The sequence below is a fragment of the Acanthochromis polyacanthus genome, chromosome 1, assembly GCF_021347895.1.
Source record: "Acanthochromis polyacanthus isolate Apoly-LR-REF ecotype Palm Island chromosome 1, KAUST_Apoly_ChrSc, whole genome shotgun sequence".
NCBI lineage: Eukaryota > Metazoa > Chordata > Actinopteri > Pomacentridae > Acanthochromis > Acanthochromis polyacanthus.
The window spans coordinates 14,362,065-14,388,156 of record NC_067113.1 but is presented as its reverse complement, the minus strand read 5'-3'; the positions used below and the strand labels follow the sequence as shown (position 1 = coordinate 14,388,156).

Sequence of the window (26,092 nt, the reverse complement as noted above, 5' to 3'; positions counted from 1 at the left end):
CTATGCTACAAATGATGTCAAATTGCGCTAAATGGTCTGGGCGCAACTTATTACCTTTCTTTTCGAATGGGGAAAAAAATGCTCTGGCTCGTTTGTATTTCTTTAAAGCAATCATAATCATCTTGTGTAGCGGTAAATATTACAGTAGTGAATTGCTCATTGTTTCAGTGGAGCACTGTCAGTAAAATGGCCATCTCATCGAAAGAACCAAGCAGACATGTCTGACTGCATGATCCTGATCTTCGGCATAACTTTGATAACACATACAGAGTGTAATACATACTAGGGGTGGGAATTTCGACTAATTTCCCCACCGACTAGTCTCAAATTTTATTTGCGACTAGTCGACTAGTCTATGAAGCCAGAAAACCTGCTTTACAACTACTGTAATTTCTGTCTCATTTTTATGCAACCACTTCTATATTATGTTGTCCAGATGTATTCTTTCAAATCGCTTCTTCTTTCGCCTCTTGCTGCTCTACAGCTGCACTGCAAGTATGTCTAGTACATAACAGGAAAGTTGCTGAAAATTTGTTGTAGACCAAGCCTATTTACACAGCAAGTGTGAGACCAGTTTCTGTTTTAGTAGACTGTTTTTGCTGTCACAAGATCAGAGTAAGCTTCTCAGACCTTCTGGGACTCCAGTTTGTTTATGCTCCCGTATGACCGTACATGACCTCTCATGGTCTGAAAGCAGTTCAGTCCTGGTGCCAGTGGGGTTGTGGGACAGGTTAAGGGACAGCCCTGGGACCAACAAAATTCAGAGGAAAGTCTGTGCATATCCCTTTTCTTTCCAGGATATGACCTCACCATGACCTATCGTCTGTCAACCGGACCTGACTCAGCATTTTAAATAAGTCTTTGTCATCCTCTCTGTAAAACCCCCCATCTATATTTGAGACTTGACTTGCTGAGTTCCCTTTTATGGGTAAATCTGCCCTTTTAAATCTACGTTTTGATTGTTTTCTTTATATACTTTATTTAAGAGTTTCTTTTCAGAACAGCTTTTGACTGATTCACCTTTATGTAACCAGGTTTGAGACTAAAATTTCATCACAGTACTTGCCAATATAGCAGCACAGTTACCTTACAGAAAAGTAAAATGGTGCCTGTGAGCAGAGGAAAATGGGACTTTTGAAAGGAAGATCATATAAGTAAGACTGAGGCTTGTTATTCTTTACTTCTCACAGCTTATGGAAAACATACGATTGATTGTGACTTATCTGGACTTAAATACCATGCTAAAATGCAACATGTAAGTACTGTGAATGTAAATGGTTGGTAATTAGTAATTATATAATTATTCACACTGCGTAGTCTTGTATAATGAACAGCCATCTATTATCCTGCCTGTTTCTGCCTTTTAGAGTAACTAAAGCATTCCTCGAAATATTGGCTGACATGTCTGAGAAATCTACCAGAAGACGTTTAATTCTCCTTCATGCATCCCTTGTCATAAATCACAGTTCACCAGAAAGGAAATATTGGTTAATGCTTAAATGCAAATGTACGAAATGTAACTTGGGTCTGCAACTGAAACTGGTTGAGTTGATGGCTCTTGACATTTCAACTTCTGCTGAACATGTCACTGTTAGAAAACATTTATTTTTTACTTTAACAAGAGCATTCACCTGCCAAATTTTGATAAATTAATTTGTTTAAAAGTGAACTATTTACAAATAATTATTTTAAAAAAATGGCATTAACATTAGCTTCCTAATCATCTAAATGCTCTCATGTCTGATCATGAAGAGAATTTCAAGATGGACCTGGGGGAAACATGCTGCAGCTTGGCTTTCACATAGACCAAAGAGGAACCTAAAGCTGATGGCTGAGCGAACTGGCTCTGAGAAGACAAGAGAGTCTGATTGCACTCTGCTGCTGCCATCCACTGGCCACAGAGGAGAATGAAAACATTTTAGTAACACTGTTCATGCTGTGGTATTTTGGTAATAACTGTAATGTAGAAGTGAGTGTTTTAGGTTTTCAGCTATAATTACTTGATGTTCCATTAGGTATATGCAACTAGTACTATTATTAATTTACTAAGGCCTATGTCAAAACCAATGAGGGCAAGTGAAGAAATTTAGTCAACATGTAAATAAGTAATCTTGCTGGGTCCACAAGCATTTTAAAGAAAAGCAGGTGTTCTACTACTGTAGACCCACAAATGATGGTAGTACCTGGGTCTCATGCAAACAATACTTTTCACTTTATTTCCTGCAGTATTTTCTGTGTTTTCCAGTCTATATTTTGGCTGTGTTTTGTAATAGGATTGTCACACTCATAAATTTCTCATTACTGCATTCACACCTATCTGTGTATGCATTTGTACTTCTGCGTTATCCTAGTACGTCAGTGCACTGTGTCTCCAGTGTTTTGGTGGAAATTTCTTCATCTTTCGTCTTTCATCTCCAAGTTGTGAAAAATCCTAAGCAATATGTAAATGGCTAAATATTTTAGTGTACTGCATGTCTACTGCTGCCATCAAAAAGCCCTTGTAGACCACCTCTGAGAGCAGTATATTCTGTGTCATGTTCAGGCTCTGCCACTGGAAACCTAAGTGCGGATCATGTAAATGTGTTAAGACTGCAGTTGTACCACAATAATGCCCCTATCTTTATGCTGGAGTATGGCTGCAGATTAGAGTAACTCCAACAACCTCCAGTCTGGCAGATTTTGCATTTGCCTCATATCTGTCAGTAAATTCCTCATTGTTGCGGCTGCTATTCCAGCTCCACAGGGAGTTTTTTCTGAGCTAGCTTCTCCATCTCATTCCCACTCTCCCTTCCTGGTGCTCTGTGAGGAGAGAGAATGACTATGGTATTGTGTCTTCATGTGCACATCTGCGCGCACACAGAGAAAGGCTTAAGCAGGCTACCCTGCTGTGTTACTGCCTAGCATAATGTCTCTGCTGGCCCAAGGAGATGGTGAAGGAAACCTGTACAGAGCCTGTACGGAGATGTAATAATCCCATGTGGGATCAATACCAAGGTGCAGCCACACGCTTGTACACGAATATCATCACGTCTGTGGATCAAAGAGAAGTTGAGCAGCACAGATAGTCCATCCAGCGCCCCCTTAAAGTGATGTATGCCTTTCAATATCTCCGCTGTCACTGATAATGACAGGGATTTAGTCTCAGAGGACAAGAAGGGAAAGTTAAAGATGGAGGATGATAAGGGAAGAAGGAAGTTGTTGACAAACTGAGACACTCCAATGATGGGATGACTTCTGGGCCAGCAGAGCTCTCAGCATAATGTGACAAAGCACAGGACACAATAATGATATCAGGCCACCTTTCAGAGTAATTTCACTCTGATCATATGACAATTTTAAACTAGAGCATAATCATTTGGTTCTTTAAAACAATAAAAACCAACAAAAAGGCATTAAAAATATTGTTAGGTCTACCATTTTACAGTTAATTTAAAAAAATCACTTACATGAATTTAAAAACTGTCGGCTTATTTTCATCATTGAATCTACCCATTGTTGTTTTAAATAGAAAAAAATATTGAGATTCCAAAAGTAAAATAAAGGCTTTCTTTCAAACTCTGTCATCTTTCTTTTTGTCTTTTTCCCCTCTCAGATGCTGCTGTAGCATTTTACATCTGTGGCTGGAGCGGACTTAACCTTAGTAGTTCTGTCATGCTCTGGATCCTTCTCTCAGCTGTGTTTCTCACTCTCCAGGGCAGATGAGCTTTTTATCATGCCGACCAGAGTTCGCTGTTTGGTGGAGTGGGTCAGAGCTGCATATGTAAAGCGGTAAAGGACAGGCTTGACCTCTACATTGCAATCATAAAATCTTACTGGGTCAGTGATTAGGATTTGATAAGTGAGCCATTGGGGCATCAGTTGCTCAAAGTGAACTGACTATTAACAAGCTGTGCGTGCACAGGCGCACACATCTGCTGTCACCCTGCCTTTTTTCATCTCTCCAGAGGGACCCAGTTAACCTGTCGCTGCATTCAAGAATAATGATAGGCTGCTGAAAGGTTAGAGCGCACTAATTGAGTTGTAAAGCGGTTGTTGGTGAGGTGATGAGTGCTGTCACCAGATTCTGTGGACATGCAGGGTGAAGTGGAGAGAAAGGGCAAGGATGGTGTATTCCTTGAATTTTGGTCAAGCAGCGCCACTTACCAAGGCAAAGTCAGTTGTGTCCTCCCCTTTAATTTCATTTTAGGATCATATAAAGAAGATGTTTTGCCTAATGCAGCCCTTACTCCTTTACGATTCCTGAATTTCACCAAGTTTTAATACCTGATACTTTAATAAACCTAATTATAACTTCTTCTATTATTTGTAACAGAAAATTCTACAGCATCTGCCGGAGAAAATCTACAACCGATGGCAGTTTCACAGCATAGGTATGTACTTGAAACATTTTTTAGCTCTATAAAATACTTTGCAAAACCACTGTTAACATTGTCTTTTGTAACACCTGATGGGAAGTTATGTACTGTGTATTTGGCTGTCTTTGTTGAGCTTCTGTAACCTCTGAGATACACTTCAGGACAAAAAATGTCACCACAACCATGCCTAAGCCTTCCATAATGAAGAGAAAATAATTAGTCTTAGAAGGGGATGTAAATGGAAAATGCAAATGAGCACTTCATTTGAAATGCAAATAAGTAATTGAATTATGCTTGCATGATTTCAGTCCTGCACAAAAAAGGAAAACCCTTGCAAGAAGCGATAACCCCAATTATGGCTGTTGTTTCTCAGCCTCTGGCAGCCAAACAGTCTAGGTCTAGATCGCTACTGCAGATTTGCCTTCCCCTCAGGCTTGTAATTTCAAATATCAAGTCTCATCTCTGGGTGGATGCCCCAGACAAATTCACCATTTTGTCCATCAGTGGACAACAAATCATCTCAGGTTTCAAGCTGCCTCTTAGCCTCTTGCTGCACTCGCATAGAATTTTCTTTAACACTCATCAGTTCAGGTGTCACTGGTCAAGATGCGGTGCTGTTATTTATGTAGTTCAGCCAAGATACCTTTTTCTTTGACGTAGCTTTTTTTTTATCACATTTTACGTCCAGTGCCATTACTGATAGATATTCAGTGTTTTGTGACAAATTCCTTGTGGAGGATGGAGCAGCTAGCGTATATAAATTGGTTGTTTTGTCATTTTGTTTGGGGATTGCAAAGTCACACACTTGTCACACAGACCATTACGATGCTAAAGAATATCCTGACATTTTTTATCATCCTTCTGTCCTGAGCCTCAAGGATTCCTTTACACTTTTATATGCCCATCATCTTGATGAGCGCACCACACAAACATGATCATAAACTCACAGGCTCAAATGCAAACACGTCAGCTTTGCTATACTTTACTCATTTAAGGGCCTTTTTGATTAGGACTTAAACACATCTGTGGAGTAGCTTGCCTTTTAATTTAACATAGCCCTGTTTTTAACCTTTTCCAAAAGTTAAAATCACTATTAGCACCTGTTAAAATGTCCTCCAGCCTGCAGTGTCCTCAGAAGAACAGTACTGACTGAAGCCTGTCAAGAGCTTGTTCTAACTCACACACACATAGACCTCTTCCGCCCAAGGTATTTAGCAATCAGAGTAGTGTCTCATTTGATTACAGTGGAACCAGATTGCCTTCATGAATGCATGTCGCCGCCAACTGATGTTAATTTTCATCAGGGAAATGTGAAGCCTTGCCACTCTATCCACTAGTTAGTCAGGACCACCCATCAAGGTCAATTTATCTCAGTGTAGATGACAGCTTTGTGCTGTTTGCTGCGTCGTTTTGTTCAATATTTGGATTGTAGAAATTCTTGACAATTGCCCTTCTTCCCTTTCTTTAGGATCTATTCTGAAAAAGCTTCTACACACTGGAAATTCCTTCAAAGTGAGTGCTGTGCTTTGCACTATGTCATTGCTTTGATCGGTAACATAAACAGAGTCTTAAATCAACATTTTATGTTTTTGTGTTAATTCAATTAAAAGAACAAAATTCACTTCTTTTCTGTACACTTGAATATGACCCCTTCTCCTGCTGTGTAGATCCGCTGTGAGGGGATCCGTCTCTTCCTGCTGTGGCTGCAGGCCCTGAGGGACAACTGTGCCGAGGAGCAGTTCCTTATCTTTGCCTGTCTGGTGCCAGGATTCCCTGCTGTGCCCTCCTCCAGAGGACCCTGCACCCTTGACACTATCATTTACAACCCCTTCTCCAACCCCCCTGATGGTGAGACAAGGCAGACACATATGACTATGCATGCTTCTGTGTAGTGTGCACGTTTGTAATGTTACATATTTTCTGAAATGTACATAGACTTATATTGTAAGGGTAATATTTCAGGTCATCTAAAACATACTTAAATGATGTTATATGGGTAGATTTTCTCTGGTTAATAACTTAACTCTGGTTTACTGTATCTGTCAATCTGAGCAGCCAAGGTGGTGCCTGAGGAGATTACCCCACTCGTTCCAGCTGTAGTGGGAGAAAAAACTGCAGATGACCCAACCTGTTACATCCTTGAAACACTGCTCAAGTACATGGTCATCCAGGTAATAGCTAACTTTGCAGGTAAAACTGATGGCAGATTCAGTACTCACAATTGAGGTTATCATAACTTTATGTTAAGTTTGGACTGATTCCTCTGTTAGCATGGGACTGTCACAGTGGGACAGGATGTTTTGTCTGACAGATTCATCTTAGATGGATTTCTGTTGGTCACAATTAGCACCAGTGAAACTAGATTCTCTTATATTTGCATCAGAATGATTCAATACATTGTTTTCTGTCACATGCCAACACTTTCAAAAATGTGCATAACAGACTTTATTGTTTATTCTAAAATGCCATGAGAATATGCCTTTAGCATTGCTTTTTGGATTATGTTGGTGCCTTTTTTTTCTCCATTGTTTAATGAACAGCTATGTTGGAAGTGATGAACACGGCAAATTGCAAACTGTGCTCTGGTTACACTGCATGTTTGTTTTCACACACATGATGTGAGTGCTCAGGTAGTTTGTAAACTACATATTGTACAACAATAAGATAACAACTAAATTCAGTATCGGTTGTGGAGTCTATTAAGTTGTCATTCTTATGTGTACCTAAGCCAAGCCATTTTACCACTGTAAACTGTTTCTTATCTTAAAGGAACCTTCAAACTATTGTGTTGCCAACAATACGCTGTCACTGTGTGAATGATGCTGGAACCATCTCGTCTCCCTGTAGCCTGACCTTGTCTGCCTTTGTGCTGTCTGTCTGCCAGGCATCCAGTTTAGAATGGAAGAATAAAGAGAACCAGGACACAGGCTTCAGGTTTCTCTTCAGCCTGTTCAAGAAGTACTACCTTCCACATCTATTCCCCTCCTTCACCAAGCTAACAAACCTTTACAAGCCTTTATTAGGTAAGTTGGCCGATAGAATGTAATGTGTATACAATTTCCTTTGTGCTGAAGTCTTTTCAAAAGGAATATTTTCTTATTGCAAAGGTACACACTCTCTACATGGACTCAGGAGCTTCTTTTTTTAGTTATTAAAAGCGGAATTTTGCTACTCAAAATTGGCTATTTAATACAACGATTTTACTGTTTGGTCCCTTTTTTTTTACATATAGACTATCTAGCAATCAGGAAATCCATTGCAGTGATTTTCAGTGATGCATTTGAACACATTACTTGTCATGGGAGTCATGCAAGCGTATTTTTGAGCATTTTGAAAGGCATGAAAAACATCTATATATGATGCAAATGTTGATGTGATGTTGCTGAATGAAGAGCAAATTCTGACATACAGAGTTTGCATTTAACTTTGCTGTGGTTGACATGATTATACCCTAGTTTTCCGACCACTCCGCCTCAGGTCTCAGCTTGTCATCAGTAACCACCAGAACATGAGCATAAAAACAGATTTATGATTTCCTTTATTTAAAATTCCTTATATTTTGCATAGGTCATTGCATATATAGTTAACCAAATCTGAAAAAAAAATTCCACTCAATCCCCTCAGAATCAACAGATTTTTTTGTACAGTCACTTTAATATCTTTAATGAAGCCATGCAAAAATCATACTATAAATATTTACAAACTTACAGACTTTGATGTACATAGGGGTGTCTCAAAATGTGCTGATTTTGTTAGCTTATCCAGCATTATTATGTCGTCATTACTTCAGACGCACAGGAGATAGCTACCTAAGCATTAATACTCTGAATGTGTTACCTGTTTTCTGATAATTCTAAACTTTAAACACACATTTTGGGTGAACTTTAACCCCTTAAGCTTCAGTGTACCTCCGGCGGTACACCTACTAATTTGCATAGGAATTTCAAGAATGTCCGACGGCTGCAAACACGATTATACAAACACTATACGCCGATGGAAAGCTTAGATTCTCATGAATCCGCCGGTATAAACCACTTTCAGATGTGATTACTACAGCGGGTGAGAAAAACACATTTGTCCGACAAAAACGAATATTCATCCATCCGTTCTCTATACACGGCTTCAACGCACACAGCGCGACTCACCTTTCCGGGTTTATTATTACACACACAAAAAAAGATTCCACAAAAAACGGCCATAATCCAACCTTTTACATCCAGATGACACAAGCCAGTAAACTATTTTGTCCAAAACATGTCCTGAAGTCGGTATAAAATCCCCGAATCGGTCATTTTCAAGGAAATGCACTTTGCGATGCCCTTCCAATATTCCCCGTATTTTTCGTAATTTTTTTTATTTAAAAATAGAATATTAGCGATTTTTTTGTACTGAAAACGGCTGGAATTGACTGAAGCTTAAAGCTGCTGTCCGGAGTTTCCGTTTGTTTTCAATCTATGTATCATTTTTTAACAAAGCTTAAATGTGTTAGTCTAGTTCGATACTATAATATAAAGTTAGTATAACGCGATATGAAAATTTATTCCTGAGCTCCGCCTTCCTCTCATAGACCCCCATGTTATTCCAAAAAGCGCCGGTTGCTGCCGACCAATCAAGTTCGAGCTTCAGCTTTGTCATGCTGTCAATCAACGGTTACGCGCACAGCAAGCAAGCCCTTGCAGAGGTGGGCGAGCTACGCACTACACAACCGCGCGCACATTTGTTTTGTTTGTGGAGGAGAGAGCATCAGGGATCAGCAACTTCCAGAAAAGTTACCAATCCCACGGCTTGTCAGGCCAAGAGACTGCAGGACGTTTTTTGGCTCGGGGTGCTCGCGTCGCTCTCCGACCACGGCCTCCATAGCCCGCCTGACGGCTTCGTTTAGATGCCCGACCTCTGGAGGAAGATGTTGGGGCGTCTGGGACATACTCTTCGTCAGAGGAGTCATGCAATTCTGAACTCTAGATAGAAATAAATAAACAATGTAACACATATACACGCGTAAATGCACTAAGTTTGATAAACAACGTCATCGAGAGGGATACACGAGTGTAATCACATATTGAAACTTTACTCGTTTGTCCTAGCAGATTCATGTTATTTTGGTATTAGGACAAGTTAGACTCAATACAGCATTCTAACGTAATTCCTTTATTATTTGCTAAATGTACTAAATGTAGAAGAGTGGAAAACGGCAAAACAGGCAAGATGCTGCAGCACTCCGGGCACTTCTGTCATGTACTGCGCGCGTGCACAAATAAAGGGGCGAAATCAGAGGGAGGGACCAACAGTGTTTTGGGAGACGCTGCGATTCAAACTCCGGACAGCAGCTTTAAAGGGTTAAGGGTCACCTTTGGTATAGACAGTTGATCAAAACAAGTCATAGCATACAAAAATTCAGATTTTTGGCTACATTTAAAGCCCATTCTCATATTCTAGCCTTCATTCCTTCTGCGTCAAAATCGATTTCTATTATATTTATTCTAACTTGTTGTAAAATTTTAGATTCTATTTACTCAATGAATAAAAACTATGATAATCCTGAGTGAGTGAACACTATACATATATAGAATGTATAAAAAAATGGTATCGATGTGTGGTTATTGAGCTTAACTTCCAACTCATGCTAATGTCCTAAGTAAGATGCTCAGTCTTGATAATCATGATGAAAATAATGTCCAAACTGATTATCAGTTGGTCGGGGAATCTAATTTGAAGAGTCGACACCCAACAAGCATCGTGATAAAACATCACCATTGTTCACAATCTGAGGACGGAATCAGGCCGACAGAACAACTTAACAGAACAAGAAGTTAACACTGTCTGAGTAGAATTTGAAAGGCTGTTATCTTCCTTTATTCAGTGTGATTTACCCAAACTATTGTATACAAAGTGTGAATGTCATTGTCGTTTCTCAATTTCACAGACATAAGCTATGTTATGTGTGTTAAAATGTGACTATTATAAGAAATGTTTTTTTTTTACACAGAAGAAATCATGACTGGAAGATGGTGTCTTTCATGTGCTCTAAAATGTTCTGACCAACCACCTAGCATGGTGATATGACCCTTGAAAATGTGCCCAGGGAATTGTCATAAAACAGCTTACATGTTCAGGTTATTAATACTGGTTTCTTTTAATCTGTTTCATAGACATTAAATTTGTGCAGTTTTTCTATGCCCTGAAAATTTTATGTGCTATCATCTTTACATATGAGGTTATGAGGATTACAATTATGAGTCACAAAATTTCAACTCAGACCTTGTATTTTATAGGACTGTAACTCAGAAAATCTTGACATTATGAAGGTAGAATTTTGCAAGGTTTTATTAAACGTATTAAAGGTATTCTTTTATTCTTTACTTCTGCAGGCTCTCATAGTTAACGTCTTTAAGCCCAGTAGCACTCAAGGTCACACAGCAATTAAATAATAAAATCACTGAAAATCAAATAATTGAAGTAAAGCAATGCTAGAAAGCTTTAATTTTTACTGCTGTTACTGAAGTACTTCTTAAAGTTATTAAATCCCAATTTAAACCTTGTTTACTTTGTTCATTCTATAGTGATAATTAAATGGGGTTTTTTTTAGAAGCACTTAATTTATTCCCTTGTGTGTTGCTGTGACATGAAATTCCAACAGTTTTGTTACATGTGTAACAAGTAGACTGTATAGATTTGGGTACAAAAACATTAGGCCTTGTGATTAAATTAACAATTCTGTCATGGATAGACATTTGGAGTTGATGTTTAACACCAGTCTGTTTTTGTTGCTCTCATGTTCTGTTCTCTTCCGGTTTTTTTTTTTCTCCTTTTTTTGTCACTGTCCTCTACTCTTCATCCACTGTCCTACTTGATCAGACCTCCCCCACCACAGACCAAAACCCTTGTATGTGCCAGTGACGCGGAACAATGAGAGCACCTTCTGCACTAGGGACCAGTACCTGGCACCTCGTGTGGCCTTTATCACCTGGCTGGTCACCTTCTTCCTGGAGAAGAAGTATGTCAGCAGTGCTGCAGCGGCGCAGAGCGCCAAGAACGGCACCGAGGTCATTCCCAAACTCATCCAGGTGAACATGACAGAAGTCCTGTGTTGATTTCTCATTCTGTCATTTGAGGTTGAGGGCTATTATGAAGGTAGTTTTTTATAGCAAAATCCCAGAGCACTTGTATCTGTATAATGATACCTTGGATGGAGGTTCCTGAAAAAAATACTCACACATTTAGTCATACACGTGTTTTCAAATTTCTGCTTTGTTGAAATCAGTTAATTTAGGCCAAGTAAAAGAAAACAACTCTCTAAGTAATATAGTATAGTTCAACAGCACCGCAAACATCTTTACCCATCATGAAGGCTGTGAGGAGTTATTGCTAGACTATTGTAGTGGAGTGCATTAGTTTTAGCTAGGTGTACCTAATACATTGGCATCTGATTGATATAGTGCTATGCCTATAGTATACTTTTCTTATTTTACTTTTTTTTTTTAGCATTTTGCATGAAATGGAGTTGTTGAAATCATAGGCAAAAGCTCAGTGGATATCCTCATGGTTAGACAGGAGTGAAAATAAATTATAACTTATACAGTAGCTCATCTCCCGTTAAAAATACTCATACAGCTAATCAGTTAAGGAATTTCTAGTAAATGAGGCTCCAGCAACCCATTATTTAACTGTGAGGAGGCCCCCTGTAGCACACTAAGGGATTCTCATTCCTCACTGATTCTGTCTCCCTGTGATGGCCAGACTGTCACTGCAGGCAGTAGCAGCCAGGAGAAGGAGAAGGATAAAGCTTCAGATGGGGATACAAACGGGCCGGTGGGGGAGCCTGAGAAGAGCCACTCCAACAGCAGCACGCTGTCAGATCGACGGCCCAGCGACTCCAGTTTGTGTAGCATAGAGGAGGAGCACCGTCATGTCTATGAGATGGTGCATTCCATTCTGCTGTCCACCAGGGACAATGTCAATTTTGTCAACGAAGTCTTCCACCAGGTACAATGAAGTCACCAGGCATTATTTCTTTCTTTGATGTTGCCAAAGTAAATTATATTGAAAGTGTTGTTTATTTTTCAAATTGATTCTCAGTACAGACTGGAAAGCTACACTGCTAAAACATGTACTGTGTCGCCCTCTGCTGGTTGTTTTTATGAACACAACTTCAATATCCTTCCATTTAACAGGTCACCCTTGAAAACTATTTAGAGCATCAAATTAGTTGATAATAAAAGTCCGTGTTTTTTGTCTTGAAGGCTTTCTTGTTGCCGTCCTGTGAGGCATCAGCAACCAGGAAGGTGATCAAAGTGTACAGAAAGTGGATCCTGCAGGACAAGCCCAGCTTCATGACAGAGCCTGAAAGAGCTAACCAGGAAGATGAAGTGGATGACAGCTCTGAGCAGATGCTCATCAAAGAGACAAACAGCATACATGCACAAGTAAAAACTACAGCCAGACAGTAAATTTATATTTTGTTTATTATACTATGAAAAGGTCAATGAAGAATTGATAGTGTAACGTAGACTGAATCTTAGTATCTTGCTGATTTCTACTAAACAATTGACTGACCTGCCTTTTCCTCTGCTAGACATTGGAGAGTCATGGTCACAGACGGTCGTCCAGCTGGGGGAGGACCTATTCGTTCAGCAGTGCCATCAGTCGTGGTTTTCTCACTGAGGAGCAGAACAGGGACGTCAAGGCTGGCATCCAGCCCACACTACAGGTCTGTTTCTATGTCCATGGGTGTGCTTTTATCCAGAGATCATGTAGTAAACACAATCAGTATTTCTTAAATATATTCTTTTTTTTTATATCACTGTTGTCTTAGTCAGTTTCTGTCTTACTATCTGCCCAACCTTACTGTGTGTCTTCCTATGCCTGTAATTGTAGGTGTTCCTGACCAACTCATCCAATGTGTTCCTGTTGGAGCCATGCCAGGATGTACCTAAACTCCTGGATAATCAGGTTGAAGTGTGCAAGGGTGTTCTCAGCATATACCGGCACATGATAATGGAGCACACCATGAATACAGAGACGTGGTCAGTATTTTCTTGTAATGGTTTTGTAGGATTTGTGTAGTGCTTTTCAACACTTGTGCTACTTATTTCTTCATGGTGGTCAAATGTTGTCATTTTGTGTGGGGTTCCTCACTGTTCTGCTTCACTGTCTGTTTTGCAGGGAGCAGATGCTGCAGGTACTACTGAGAATCACAGAGGCAGTGATGAAGAGGCCACAGGAAAACCAAAGAAAAGACAGCTTTGCTGAAAGTTTAGCATCTATCCTATTTAGGGTATGCCTTCATTTAGTTTGTTCCATATTAACTGATACACAAGGCATATCATGGATATGTGATCATACCTACTCTGAGTATTTTTACCTAGAGAACACTTAAATGTTTGAATATCGAAAGTATTAACAGATTGTTCTACAAAGTTTCTTTGAAGAGCAGCTAAGAAAATGTGTTGTTTCGGAACCAACTGTATATTGAGTGTGTTTGTCTTAGTTGACGTAATTTGTTGTGGAAAAGACAAGGAAACAATACACCAAATTAGATGTGTCAGGGTGAATTTCATGTTGCCACATTATATCAGAAGCTGGAATTTCTTGCTACTACCCTGTCTGTCAATGCTCATTTTTTTTCTTTTCTCCTCTTGCATTCAGACCATCATTGTGGCATGGGTGCGAGCCAACCTATGCGTATTTATCTCCCGGGAGCTATGGGACGAGCTGCTGGCAGTGCTGTCCTCTCTTACCTGCTGGGAGGAGCTGGTGACAGAGTGGGCCAGCATCATGGACTCGCTGACGGCTGTGCTGGCACGCTCTGTTTATGGTCTGGACATGGCCAACCTGCCTCTGGACAAGCTCAGTGAACAGAAGGAGAAGAAGCAGAGAGGACGTGGTAAGGGACAAAAATGGCAAAAGATGGGAAATGGGATGGCTATAATTTGATTGAATAAAAGGTTTGAAATGATTTTCGGAAAAAATAATTCTGGTTTCTTTCCATCTGTATACTTTTTCTTTTTACTGTATGATTTATAGTTGTATTAGCTTCTGTCACTTGGTCATTAAAAAGTCATTTTTGTTGATCAGTGTTTTGCAGCATTAAAATGTGAAAAGTGGAGATTTATGCTTTATGGACACCATTGTTGTTCTTCCAATCGAATAAGTGGCATTTGTGAAGCTTTTAAACTTAAAGTTGCCATAAACTACATCTACCTTACTTAAATTGATCAGGCTCCAATTTGTGAACATAGATCTGTGACATACTGCTCGATTTACATCCTTCAGTCACGCAGCTGTCTGCCAACCGGTTCGGTTTTTTTAGTGAAAATTTGAAATTCTGTCCACTGGAATTCTAAAGTGTGCACTTGTGCTTGCTCATGCTGGTTTAGGGAATTTATACACTACATGAACGTGTAACCCTTTAAGCTTCAGTGTACCGCCGGCGGTACACCTACTAATTTGCATAGGAATTTCAAGAATGTCCGACGGGTGCAAACGCGATTATACAAACACTATACACCGATGGAAAGCTTAGATTCTCATGAATCCGCCGGTATAAACCACTTTCAGATGCGATTACCACAGCGGGTGAGAAAAACACATTTGTCCGACAAAAACAAATATTCATCCATCCGTTCTCTATACACGGCTTCAACGCACACAGCGCGACTCACATTTCTGGGTTTATTATTACACACAAAAAAAAGATTCCACAAAAAACGGCCATAATCCAACCTTTTACATCAGATGACACAAGCCAGTAAACTATTTTGTCCAAAACATGTCCTGAAGTCGGTATAAAATCCCCGAATCGGTCGTTTTCAAGGAAATGCACCTCCCGATGCGCGTCCAATATTCCCCGTATTTTTCGTAATTTTTTTTATTTAAAAATAGAATATTAGCGATTTTTTGTACTGAAAACGGCTGGAATTGACTGAAGCTTAATGCATTCATCACCGACGTTGAAAGCCACTACTGTACTGTTTCCATAAAACTGAATGAAGTCAAAAAGTACCATTGTCTTGCTTGTCTTGCTTACTCACTCATCTGTGAGTTTGGTGCTGCTTTAGCTGATTTTTAATGGTAAAACGTGCACTGGCATTTCAGTACCAAGAAAGTGTTGCTCTGTGCTTGTCAGGAGTGATCCAGGACTCTCAAAAGGGGACAGCTGTCGCACGCTCATTCTCGCTCAGTTGGAGGAACCAAGGGGAACAAAGTGGGCCGGGAGTCCAGGAGCCCATGAGGATTCGCTCAGCCACTACTTCAGGAGCACCCGGTGTTGAAACAGCCCGTAACAACGTCCGACAGAAGGCATCTGGTAAGTACCTGTGATTTACTGGTACTATTGCAGTAGCCGTATGTTATTGTATTATAAAAACAAATATTAGAATGAAACAGTGTGACATTTAAAAAACAGTCTTCCTGTATGTAGTATTCTATACTTGCAGTACTGATACGCTTTTGAAGCACAACTTCAGGCCACAGGGTTTATCAGATATTTATTGCGTGTGAAGGTCTTCAGACAGGTCCATGTGTACACTAGCCCAGGTGCCATTGAAAGACCCAACACCAAAGACAAAGGAGCCAGCAGATGGCCCCCATTGTTCCCCTCAGATGTCACTAGCCAATGTCAACATGTTTCCATGTCAGCTCGATTGCAGGCATACAGCACAATCCCCTGACAGCATGTCAAAGGCCAGCTTTAGACGCTGCAAATACGCCTTATCTGATGGGAAAGTGGCAGGCTAATTATAAGTTGAGTCGGAAGGCAATGGAGTTATAAGTAGCTGCAGTGCCTGTCTTGCTTGTCTTAATTTTGTCTAGACAGAATCTTAATGTGGAGGATAAAAGAGACGATCCCTTTTTGTTTCTTGGCCTTCCGCCTCCCCAATTACCACCAATGTTCTGAAATGACGAGCTTGTTGAGCAAGGAGCAGATGTATTTGTGTCTGCAGGATGAAGTCTTAGAAGGTGTGTGTATGTGCGCATGTGCACACTTGTGTGTGTATATGTGGGCTGACACATCTATTATAAGTCTTGTGCATGTTTATGCACCTATTCTGTTAGTGTGTTTATTTGTGGTTGCGTGCATGCAAAAATGGGCATTAAACACTACCGCTTCAAATTCCCTTCCTTTTCTTTGGCCTAATTGGATTTCTCCCACATTGATCTTCAAAGGCCCAACAGCCCTCCTCCCCACTCCTCAAGAGAAGGCCCACACATCAATTGCACGGCAGTTTTTGATAGTTTCATTAAGAGTGTAATTAATGCTCATTAATATGCATAAATGGGAAGCAGTGGTGGGCTGTAGCAGAGACGATGTATCTCTCACACTAAAAGGCGTAATTAAAGTGTGCTGAAAGCAGAGAATAGAACTGTCCTCTTTCATTGCTCTCTTTCAGATTAAGCCTGAAGTGCTATCCAGACACAATGGCAATGCCTCAGCATTGACAACTGTCAAAACTTGGTTACACTTATGCATGCAAATTCAAACTAATATTGTTCTGAGATCATGTCTTGATAATAGAGGAAAAGGCTCAATATTTCATTATGGTGCTCATTAAGCTTCTACAGCTACAGAGGCCTAGTTGAACCATCCGCTCTCACTGCCATTGTGGTTATTATTATTTGGCTTAATTATACAAATTTATGTCAAGATTGTAATATAAGATAATGTAGTGGATAAGATCAAATGTAATAGAGTTGGTCTGTACACAGGTAATTTTTTTTTTCTCTTTTGGTCAACCACAAAATTCAGTATCTATTTAAATTACATACTCATATTTATCATGAATGCATAAGCACTGCATGTATTAGTCTAATAAACAAAAGCAGCTTTGGAAAAGGTGATAAGCAGCAAGAAACTGCATGGTATAGACATACCGTAGAATTGTACTTTGGTGATTTTTTTCTATTTTTTATTGACAATTGAAAATATTTTTTGTTCATTTAAACTTATCCACAGTATGCCATTATTGTTCTTGATAAATAGTTCACAGTCTTTTAGATCACATTTTGTTACATTTTGGTTTATCCAGAGCCGAACAAACTATCTCACTAATGAGTCCATACATATGACAGCTACTCTGCTTTTAATGTATAAATGATTTTAATAAAAAATGAAATTGATTAAGCTTTTCTTTTATTGAAAAGTTTTTATTATTGTTGTCCTTTTACCCATTTTGTTTCATGTGCATTTCTATTACTGTATTTAGGACATTTCATTATAGTGCGCTCTGTAATATTTATCTGCTGGATAGATGTGGTTCTAACTTTGTAAATTATGTTGTAATGTTGCTTTAAAAGATGTATAACTAAGCTTGTCAATATCATAAATTTTTAATCTCTCAAATGTTAACATCAGTCTCCAGTATTGGTCAAGCTTTCATATTGTGATGCTACACTACATTGGTTTACAACAACATTGTGGTCTCATTGTTCTGAATTTACAATTTCAGTAACTTCAATCGGATTTTTTTTCTTCTGATATAGGACATATTGCAGATCACTCTCAAAATCACAATTATTGTTTTGATGCATTTTTTTCTCTCGTTTCCAAATTCCACTCTGAATTTGGACATGTTATGGTCAAGCTCTTGTCTTGCTGTGCTTTATTTGCTTGGTGTTGCTGTTCAAATGTATTCAGTATTGAAAACTCCTTTGTAGCATTTCGTACTTTGCTGTTCCTGAATATTATCTTCTTCTCTTTACCTCTTTTCTGCCTCCACTGTCTCTTTCTGTTTTCTCTTCTTTCTCTTTCCCTGATGGAAGCTAAGCGAAGCCAGTCCATCAGCAACTGTGTTCATCTATACGAGGCTTTGCCCACTACTAAAAGTGTTCCTATGCTGCTCCACACTGTGAGCTCTTTCTTGCCTGGTATCTCTTCTGGTAACTCTACTTGCTCTCACAGACTCTCAGGTAAAGTGTATTCTGAGAGCTGCATCTGTTTGTGTTTGTGATCTCCGGCCTGCTTTTCCCACTCATCACTCACAATCTCTCATGTTTTCTGTTTGTTCTGACAGTATTACCATAGGCTGAACATACTTTTCAAAACTGCTCTGGACAGCCCGGCTGTAGTTTATTGTACAGCCAGTAACAAGAATATGTCAAGCGTATGCATCACCACTGCATGACTGCATGTCTTACTTTCTCTCCATGTCCTCATAAATGTCAAATCCTCACCTGTGCTGTTTCTAAAAATCCCTACAAATAACACATGACATATCCCAGTGTGTTCCAATTTTAATGTTTACCTTGTGTTTGGTCTCTTGGCTCTGTCGAATGATATCCTTTTCTCCTTAACTGTCAGATGTGGAGGAATGTCAGCTATCAGAATGTGGGGGAGAAGAGGAGCTGGGAGGCAGGGAGAGCCCCCTGCCACGTAGCAGCAGCACCTCGGACATCACCCAGCAGCTGTCTGACACTTTACCAGGTATGATTTTAGTTTCTGGTCAGTCTCTGTTTTGACTGGAAGTATGCCCTCAGTAAACACAGGTCGGCTGTGATACAAATTAGTCATTCAGTATACGTGAAAAGAAAGACAGTTTCAGTTCATTTTTAGTTTTGTTGTCACACCCTTTGAATTTTAATACAGTCTAAAGTAATTTAGTGGAAATCACTCTGTTATTCTTCATTGTTTTGTTGACACTGACAAATACTGTAGATGTTAAGCTAGTTAGTGGTACTGGAGTTGTATCATTGAACCCCACTGAGGCACTCCTTTGATGGATAAACATTTTCTCATATTGTACGAATGAATATAAACACTTGAAGGTTTCCTGTGAATTATTAGACCTTCATTAGCGCTTTGAAGGTGTTTTCTCCATTAGTGAGTTCTTGGTTAGTTCATCTTTGTTCATCTGCAATACAAAGTTTTACCAACAATGTCACCCTACTGCACTGAGCAACAGTTGTCAGTAACACATCAAGTTATGCTGCAATGGACCAACGAAGAAGTACCAGGAAATAAACATTGGGTTCTTTCCATTCTGCTAATGGATACTTAATTGTATATTTTCTCTTTATCACCTGACTGTGATTTCAATTTGCTCTATGACTGAGGACGACTAACTCCCGTTTAATGCATCAGTGAATAGTCAGGGCAAGAGGAGATTCATGAGCACAGGTGTATCCTATGCTGTGTTTTACTGCATGGTAGCACCCCTACAATCAGAACCTAATTATTGATAGGTTAGCTAATGTCTAAGCTAATTTGATGGGAGAGTCAAAGGCGGGAGTGGGCTGTTGTGGAATCAGTTTTACTGTAATTAAATATATTGCATGATTGCAAGACTAATTACACAAACTTCCTGTGGAAATATTGATGATGGCACCAATGGCAGCTTTGTGTAGTCATAAATTAACTACATGTGTGTAGAATATGAATCATACTTTGGCTTGTTGTCTTAAGTTACAAGCTCAAATACATTCAGAATTTTTCTGTTTTCTGATTTATTTATTTTTTTGTTCCAAAACTTGCAGCTACAGAGTCCTGAAGCTGAAAAGGACTTCATACCTTTTAGCCTGTAAATATAATTTAGAACACTTAAAGCTTTTTATTGCTACTTCTTGTCATCATATCTTCTGGTGTCACTGTAACTGAAGTCTCTACTCTTCACAGTTGAGATGCTGTACGTCTTGAGTATATCAACTCGAAAAATGAAATTGAGGTGAATGATTATATATAGTTGGGCAAATACAGTTTTTTGTGCTCACTGTTCATCCTTACATCTCTTTCTGTGCCTTCTCCCCACTGGGAAAAGCAAAGACACAAGCAACGGACACGAGTGAGAGAAGTGAAGAGCAATGTTAGCCAAATGGAAAGCACTGATAGAGCTAAACTATGCAGGGTGTCAATACTTAAAAATCAGCTTTTGTAAATGTTTAATGAGGAAGCAAATGCATTCAACATATTTAACCTAAATGGTTCACACAGAGGATTTGGGGGAGTACCACTGAATGTAAATCAAGAGAAATCCTCATGATCCTTTTAAAAGTCCTTCTACACTCAAAGATGTAACATTTCTAGTTTAATTCACAGGGTTGTCTGCTTTCTGGGACGTACATGCAGTGTTTGACACTCAAAAAACATTTATAATTTATCCACTGAAGGAAGAAAACTTCTCTAAGCTACCTTGAAACTGATTTTGAGACGTTCACATAGAAGCACATTTTGTGACTTCAGGTCAGCAGCAATTAGGAAGAATGTTGCATTTTGTGGAAAAGCCATATTAGACACAATTTACTATTAAAGAAGAATAATTCCAATGTCTTAATCCATAAATGTTCCTTTACTTTTTGACTATGCATCTCCTGGGTTGTGTTGAAGTAGTTTGCAAACAATTTGTTATCATCTGGGGAAACTTGGGATCTAGAGTGTATTATCATCCCAATTTTTAATGCATTTGAGGCAGTGGAATTAAGCCCAAGGGCTCTTTGCAACGTCTCATTTTGCCTTTCAGCCCAGAAGAGAGAGTACTCCCCTACTTCCTGTGGTTCTGACAGCAGGATGTCTGAAGGCAGGAGAGAGAGCAATGAGCCACCAGTGGTGAGAACATTGATCCTGTACTATACTGTTATGTTAAAGTAATGAAGCAAGAATCCCCCGTACAAATTTCTCCTCTTTTAATGTTTGTGCCTGTATTCCTAGATCCTCATCCGACAGAGCAGTAGTCCAGCTGAGACGGAGTGCAATGCTGAGGGACACGCAAACTACACAAGGCCCAAGCTCAGAGAGAAAAGTTAGAAATTACGCCACTGATTATTTCTTTAAAATGACAATTGTTGTGATCTTTATAGCTGTGTTTGTATGTATATATGCATGCTTGTCTGTAGTAGACTTCTTTTCTTTTTCTTTTTTTTTACTTAGGTGAGAGTGTGAGTAGTGAGACGTCCAACGGCTACCTCAATGAAGCTGAAGTTACCTGGCAGGCATTTGATGAGGAGGCTGACACACGGTCCACACAGTCAGCTCACATGGATGTCACAGCTGATCCTCAGAGCCAGGGGAGTCTGCTGCTCAGCCACAATGAGGCTCTAGCAGGTATAGGAGCTGGTAGAACTCACCCCATTCACCTAAAATCAGATTTTTCCCTGTAATTATTCAAGTTGTCAATGTATTTGAATGTTTTTGTACTTTCCCGCTAACAAATAATACAGATACCTTTCAGGGTGCATAAGATAATTCTGATCAAGTGTCTGTCTGTGGAATGAAAGCAGGTTTGATGCATACTAAGCAGCAGAACAAATTATACAAGTAGCTTCTTTGTAACCAAGAGTTAAGCAGTTTTATAGGTTCACCTGGGGTGTGTTGCATCTATATCAGGCTTTGATGCTTCCAAAATAACCTCACCCCTGATGGATGGATTAGTCATAGCTGGGTAAAGGGACCTGGTATCTGCTACTGTACTTCTTTGGCTAAGCAATTTAATCTTTTAAATCTGATCACAGCATGTGTTCTTGGTTATTTGGGAATCTTATGAAGGAAAAGTGACCTGTGGTTTGATAGAGACGAATCTGTAGTCTTTTAGCTGCACTTATCTATATTGTCATGGACAAAAAATCTAACCATCCCCTCAGCTTTAAACCATTCGACTTTTAGTCTACTCACTCCATCATTATTGATGGAGAAATTGTAGCCTCCCCTCTACCCTTCCCACCCTCGTATGTGAACTTCTGTCTGTTTCCTACATTGTGATCATAGTGTCCCTGTGCTCCCTTCCTCAAACCCAGTTTTATCCCTTTCCCCTTGTCGTTTTTAGGTCCCGAGTGTGCCTTCCCTCCCCACTCTGCACCCTCCTACCACCACCACCAAAACCACTACCACTATCCCCAGAACCCCCCCGCTTCACCAGCCCTGCTGGTGCACACAGAGTGCCCACGGGACTACCCCCTGGACGACACCATGCATCAGTCTGTCTTACACATGCCACACCACTTGGGTACTGCTCCCTAGCTGCTACTCATCATATGGACCATAGAGTCTTCATTTACCATTGACTCTCCCTGCTCTATATGTCAACCTTACCGTGACTTCTATTTCTCACATTACACTTTTCCGTTTTTTTGTGTTTCTTCTCTCTCACTTCGTGGCAGATCCTGTTCAATTACCTGACTACATTATAAATGAAACTAGTCTTTTGGTTCTTTGGAAACATACATGTAATTTTGTAAGTCTTGTGTTTGCGGGGCACCAGATTTTAGTCAAAGAGTTGAGAAAAGTTTCCTTTTAATATAACACCTCAGATCTGCTACATTTCTGTAATTTCCAGGCCTTAACTCCCTCCAATTCTTCTGCTGCCCACTAGGTGGCACTGTCCTTCCACACTTCATTTGGATGATGCATGTGATTTGTGCCTGTTTCCCAAAAGTGTTTCAGTGCATTAATCACATGAGTAGGACAAAAATCTTAATGCGCAAATGCATTTGGGAAAATGCACGAAAAACTAAGGATTTGGTCAACAGCTGCTCAAACAATGACAAGATGGCTTTGAGGATTTTTAGTCTTTAGTATATTTTAGCAAGTATTAAATCATAAATTGTTTAATCATGGTTCTTCTGCATTTGTTGACTGAATCCAATCTCCCCGATGAAATTTTATCTGGGGTACTTTGTATTGGGTACTAGCAAGTACAAGTATAGCTGTTGCCAAATAATCTATTGTGTAACCCAAACCATCCAAACCCTCTGTCTCTCTGGCCATGCAGATAGTAGTGAGTGTCTGGCTGATGATGTCAGCATCATAGCTGGTGGGACTCTGACTGGTTGGCATCCTGATTCTGCTTTCGTCCTGTGGAGGAGAATTTTGGGTATCCTGGGAGATGTCAACAGCATCCGCTGCCCCAAAATCCATGCCAAGGTCTTCTCCTGCCTCTATGAGCTCTGGCACAAGCTGGCCAAGGTACAGTTAAGAGACAACACCCCCCACCCTGTACAAAATTCAGAAGAAATATATACCCCTATTAAGATATACATACTTGGCATTATATTTTAGTGCACAGTGACAAAACGAGACTTACTGTTAAATGATGATGGCTTCCAAGTACTCATTGTATGAAAGACAGTGATGATCAAAGATTTAATTAGGTTGATGGATGAATGACATTTTAGCTAAGAGTTTATCCTTTCCTTTCTCACACAGAAATTCTTAGAAAGATTGCATATGATTGTTATGTTCATTTACTGAAGTTCAATGTGTGCTTACAGATCCGGGACAACCTTGGGATCAGTGTGGATAACCAGTCTTCTCCTCCCCAGCCTGCCTTCATTCCTCCTCTTCGAATGCTCGCATCCTGGCTCTTCAGGGTATAAACAGCAAGCACATAAGCACAGAAGACAACATTTAGAACACTCACAATAATCAACCCACTGAACCCCAAAGACGTTTGTGGCAGTTTCCTGCTCCTGTCACATTGTTACTTGGTGTGGGCTCATTTTCCACTGCCATGTAAAGTTGCGCACCTCTGTGGAAACAGCGCAGCCATGACTAGAGCTAGAAAAAAACAAATGTCTTTTGTGCCGTGTGTCATAGTTACACTTCCATAAATCATAAAACATAATTAACTGAAAGCTAATTTGTTGTTGTAGTTGTTTGAACTATAGCAACAACTTGGCAAATCCTGGAATCAACATATACAATATTTTTCCCAGTGTCCACAGCTGTTGACAATACAGAGAAATAAAAGGTGACTCTTCATACTATACTTACTACTTAAATTTTTAATGTATTCCTATTTCTTTCTCCTTTCCATGCTGTGGAAACACTGCCTGCAGTCTTGACTAGGTCACACAAAAATCATTTTTGTCACATAACTGTTCGTCACTAGTCACTGTTGGACATCTGAGTCATTAATGTGTCCTCAGTTTTTCACTGAGACTACGAATAAAGTGACTTTGATGAAATATCATGATACGAATTTTAGATTTGGTAAACATTTTTAGCGAGTGACAGGTACGAATAGTCGAAAATAAAAAGATATAAAGAAATAAAAAATAGGATTCTTTGTGTTTTAATGTTTAGTAGGTATACAAACTGCAGCTTAAATAATATATGAATAATTTCTGTCAAAATTTCAAGCAAATTCTTGCTTTAAAGCTCTAATATTCAGACCGGCTGAAATGTCCCAAAAGTAAAAATCCCAGCATTTTCATTAAATGCTGTTTATGTTGCTCCAACATCATTGTACACCTCCATCAGGTGTTTTAAGGTGTGGTCGATGTTTCTCTTGGAGAATCCTTTAATGCTCAGGAAGCAATAAAACTGCATTGCTATGAGCAAGTAAAAAACCCAACTGAATGGTTAGCTTTGGCAGCTACAGACAAATTAGCAGGAAGTTTGTTAAACAAAAGCTTTGCATTGTTAATTTAAATGAAGCAAATTTGTGGTTTTTGTCTCTGTTGGAGAACAGTGACAGTTGTCACAAAGAATTCACAGTGGTTACAAATGACTCCTGTGGTGGCAAGTTTATGCAGAATGAAAAATAAGAAAATACATCAACTTCTCAAACCATTTCTTCAGCATATAGTGGACATGTCAAAGTCTTCAGCACCTCACAGTCACACTGACCTGAGTGACTCGCTCTGTCCTCCACAGGCCACCATGCTACCAGCAGAGTACAAGGCTGGCAAGCTGCAGGCCTACAAGCTGATCTGTGAGATGATGACCAGGCACCAGGATGTGCTGCCTAACAGTGATTTCTTGGTGCACCTCTACCACATCATGCACAAGGGCTTCACCAGTGATGATCAGGTACAACCAGCAGATGGCTTATAATGTAAGGCTGCCAGTTTTTTTTCTTTTTTACCAATAGATGGCGCATCTGTCCAACTGATGTGCACTGGTCCTGATTAAAAACTGGAAAAAAGTCATTTGTAGTTGCCAATTTCCTTTTTATTTTTTAATGGAAAAATTCAGAACTACATAATGATTCTTATTCAACTAGTATTTTTTGCCATAATTCAGGTAAACAATTTTCGTTTTGTGTGTATGCTTAATGAAATGTACCAGTTAATGTATTTTTGATCAACTTGTGAATAGTTACTATCTGGAGTGAAGACACGTCCAATAGGTGCATTGCAATGTATGATTGTGGCTCAGTATTAAAAAACATCCCGCCAACCAGTGGTGATGAAGAATGCTACTGTGTTTTGGCATCCTCTGCCTCATTTTAGCCACACCCTTCCTCATATTTAAATCTGGCATAGCTCCATTGCTTCTATACAAAGCTGAGTGGAGATGAATGGAGGTCCCTAAAACAAAAGACAAGGATAAAAACGCACGCCTGTGTGTGTGTGTATGAATGTATGTACATGTGCTTGTGTTTGGGGAAAAAAAGAAATATATTTACATTATTGTATAATTTACAAACGTATACAAACGCATAGAAAAAATATGTGCCCTCCTGGCTGGGTTTCTGTTGCCGCTTGGCAGTGCGACAAGCTTATTAGAATGTTTTCCATGTCGTTAAATAATGTTTTGAGCCCCTGCCGTGTATACGTGATTAATTAAGGACTGACGTCTGTCGCGCTCCGTTAGACTGACACGTCGGCCAGGGGCCCAGAGTAGACTGGCCTGCCTGGCTGCTTGTGTGTACGCGCGTGTGTGAAGGAGTGGGAGGGGAGCCTAGGGAACGTAGAGTAGAGTAGAGCAATGAGGGGGGCACACTGAGGGACCAGGCAGCATTCTCAAGCTTTTGTTGTGGCTCTGTATAATGCGTTGGGGGGCCAGAGCCAGGCTGGCTACTGAAGCATGC

At 39.7% G+C, this 26,092-nt stretch overlaps 1 protein-coding gene across 6 annotated transcripts in view; it reads left to right on the top strand.

The window, feature by feature from the left end:
• ralgapa2 (Ral GTPase activating protein catalytic subunit alpha 2) overlaps positions 1-26,092 on the top strand; it is a 109,314-nt gene that overhangs the window by 30,665 nt on the left and 52,557 nt on the right. For 4 of the 6 annotated variants that reach the window (XM_022192467.2, XM_051945786.1, XM_051945801.1 and 1 more), the window contains exons 4-25: positions 4,313-4,370; positions 5,824-5,867; positions 6,023-6,203; positions 6,411-6,526; positions 7,240-7,378; positions 11,211-11,419; positions 12,093-12,338; positions 12,596-12,778; positions 12,928-13,062; positions 13,230-13,378; positions 13,518-13,629; positions 14,001-14,238; positions 15,481-15,660; positions 18,114-18,260; positions 18,652-18,774; positions 20,804-20,889; positions 20,992-21,082; positions 21,211-21,384; positions 22,103-22,282; positions 23,048-23,241; positions 23,547-23,645; positions 24,934-25,089. In XM_022192467.2, coding sequence (XP_022048159.2) covers positions 4,313-4,370; positions 5,824-5,867; positions 6,023-6,203; positions 6,411-6,526; positions 7,240-7,378; positions 11,211-11,419; positions 12,093-12,338; positions 12,596-12,778; positions 12,928-13,062; positions 13,230-13,378; positions 13,518-13,629; positions 14,001-14,238; positions 15,481-15,660; positions 18,114-18,260; positions 18,652-18,774; positions 20,804-20,889; positions 20,992-21,082; positions 21,211-21,384; positions 22,103-22,282; positions 23,048-23,241; positions 23,547-23,645; positions 24,934-25,089 — 3,240 coding nt within the window. The remainder of the gene's footprint in view (positions 1-4,312; positions 4,371-5,823; positions 5,868-6,022; positions 6,204-6,410; positions 6,527-7,239; positions 7,379-11,210; positions 11,420-12,092; positions 12,339-12,595; positions 12,779-12,927; positions 13,063-13,229; positions 13,379-13,517; positions 13,630-14,000; positions 14,239-15,480; positions 15,661-18,113; positions 18,261-18,651; positions 18,775-20,803; positions 20,890-20,991; positions 21,083-21,210; positions 21,385-22,102; positions 22,283-23,047; positions 23,242-23,546; positions 23,646-24,933; positions 25,090-26,092) is intronic. The other 2 variants (XM_051945789.1, XM_051945797.1) reach the window with 2 other exon arrangements.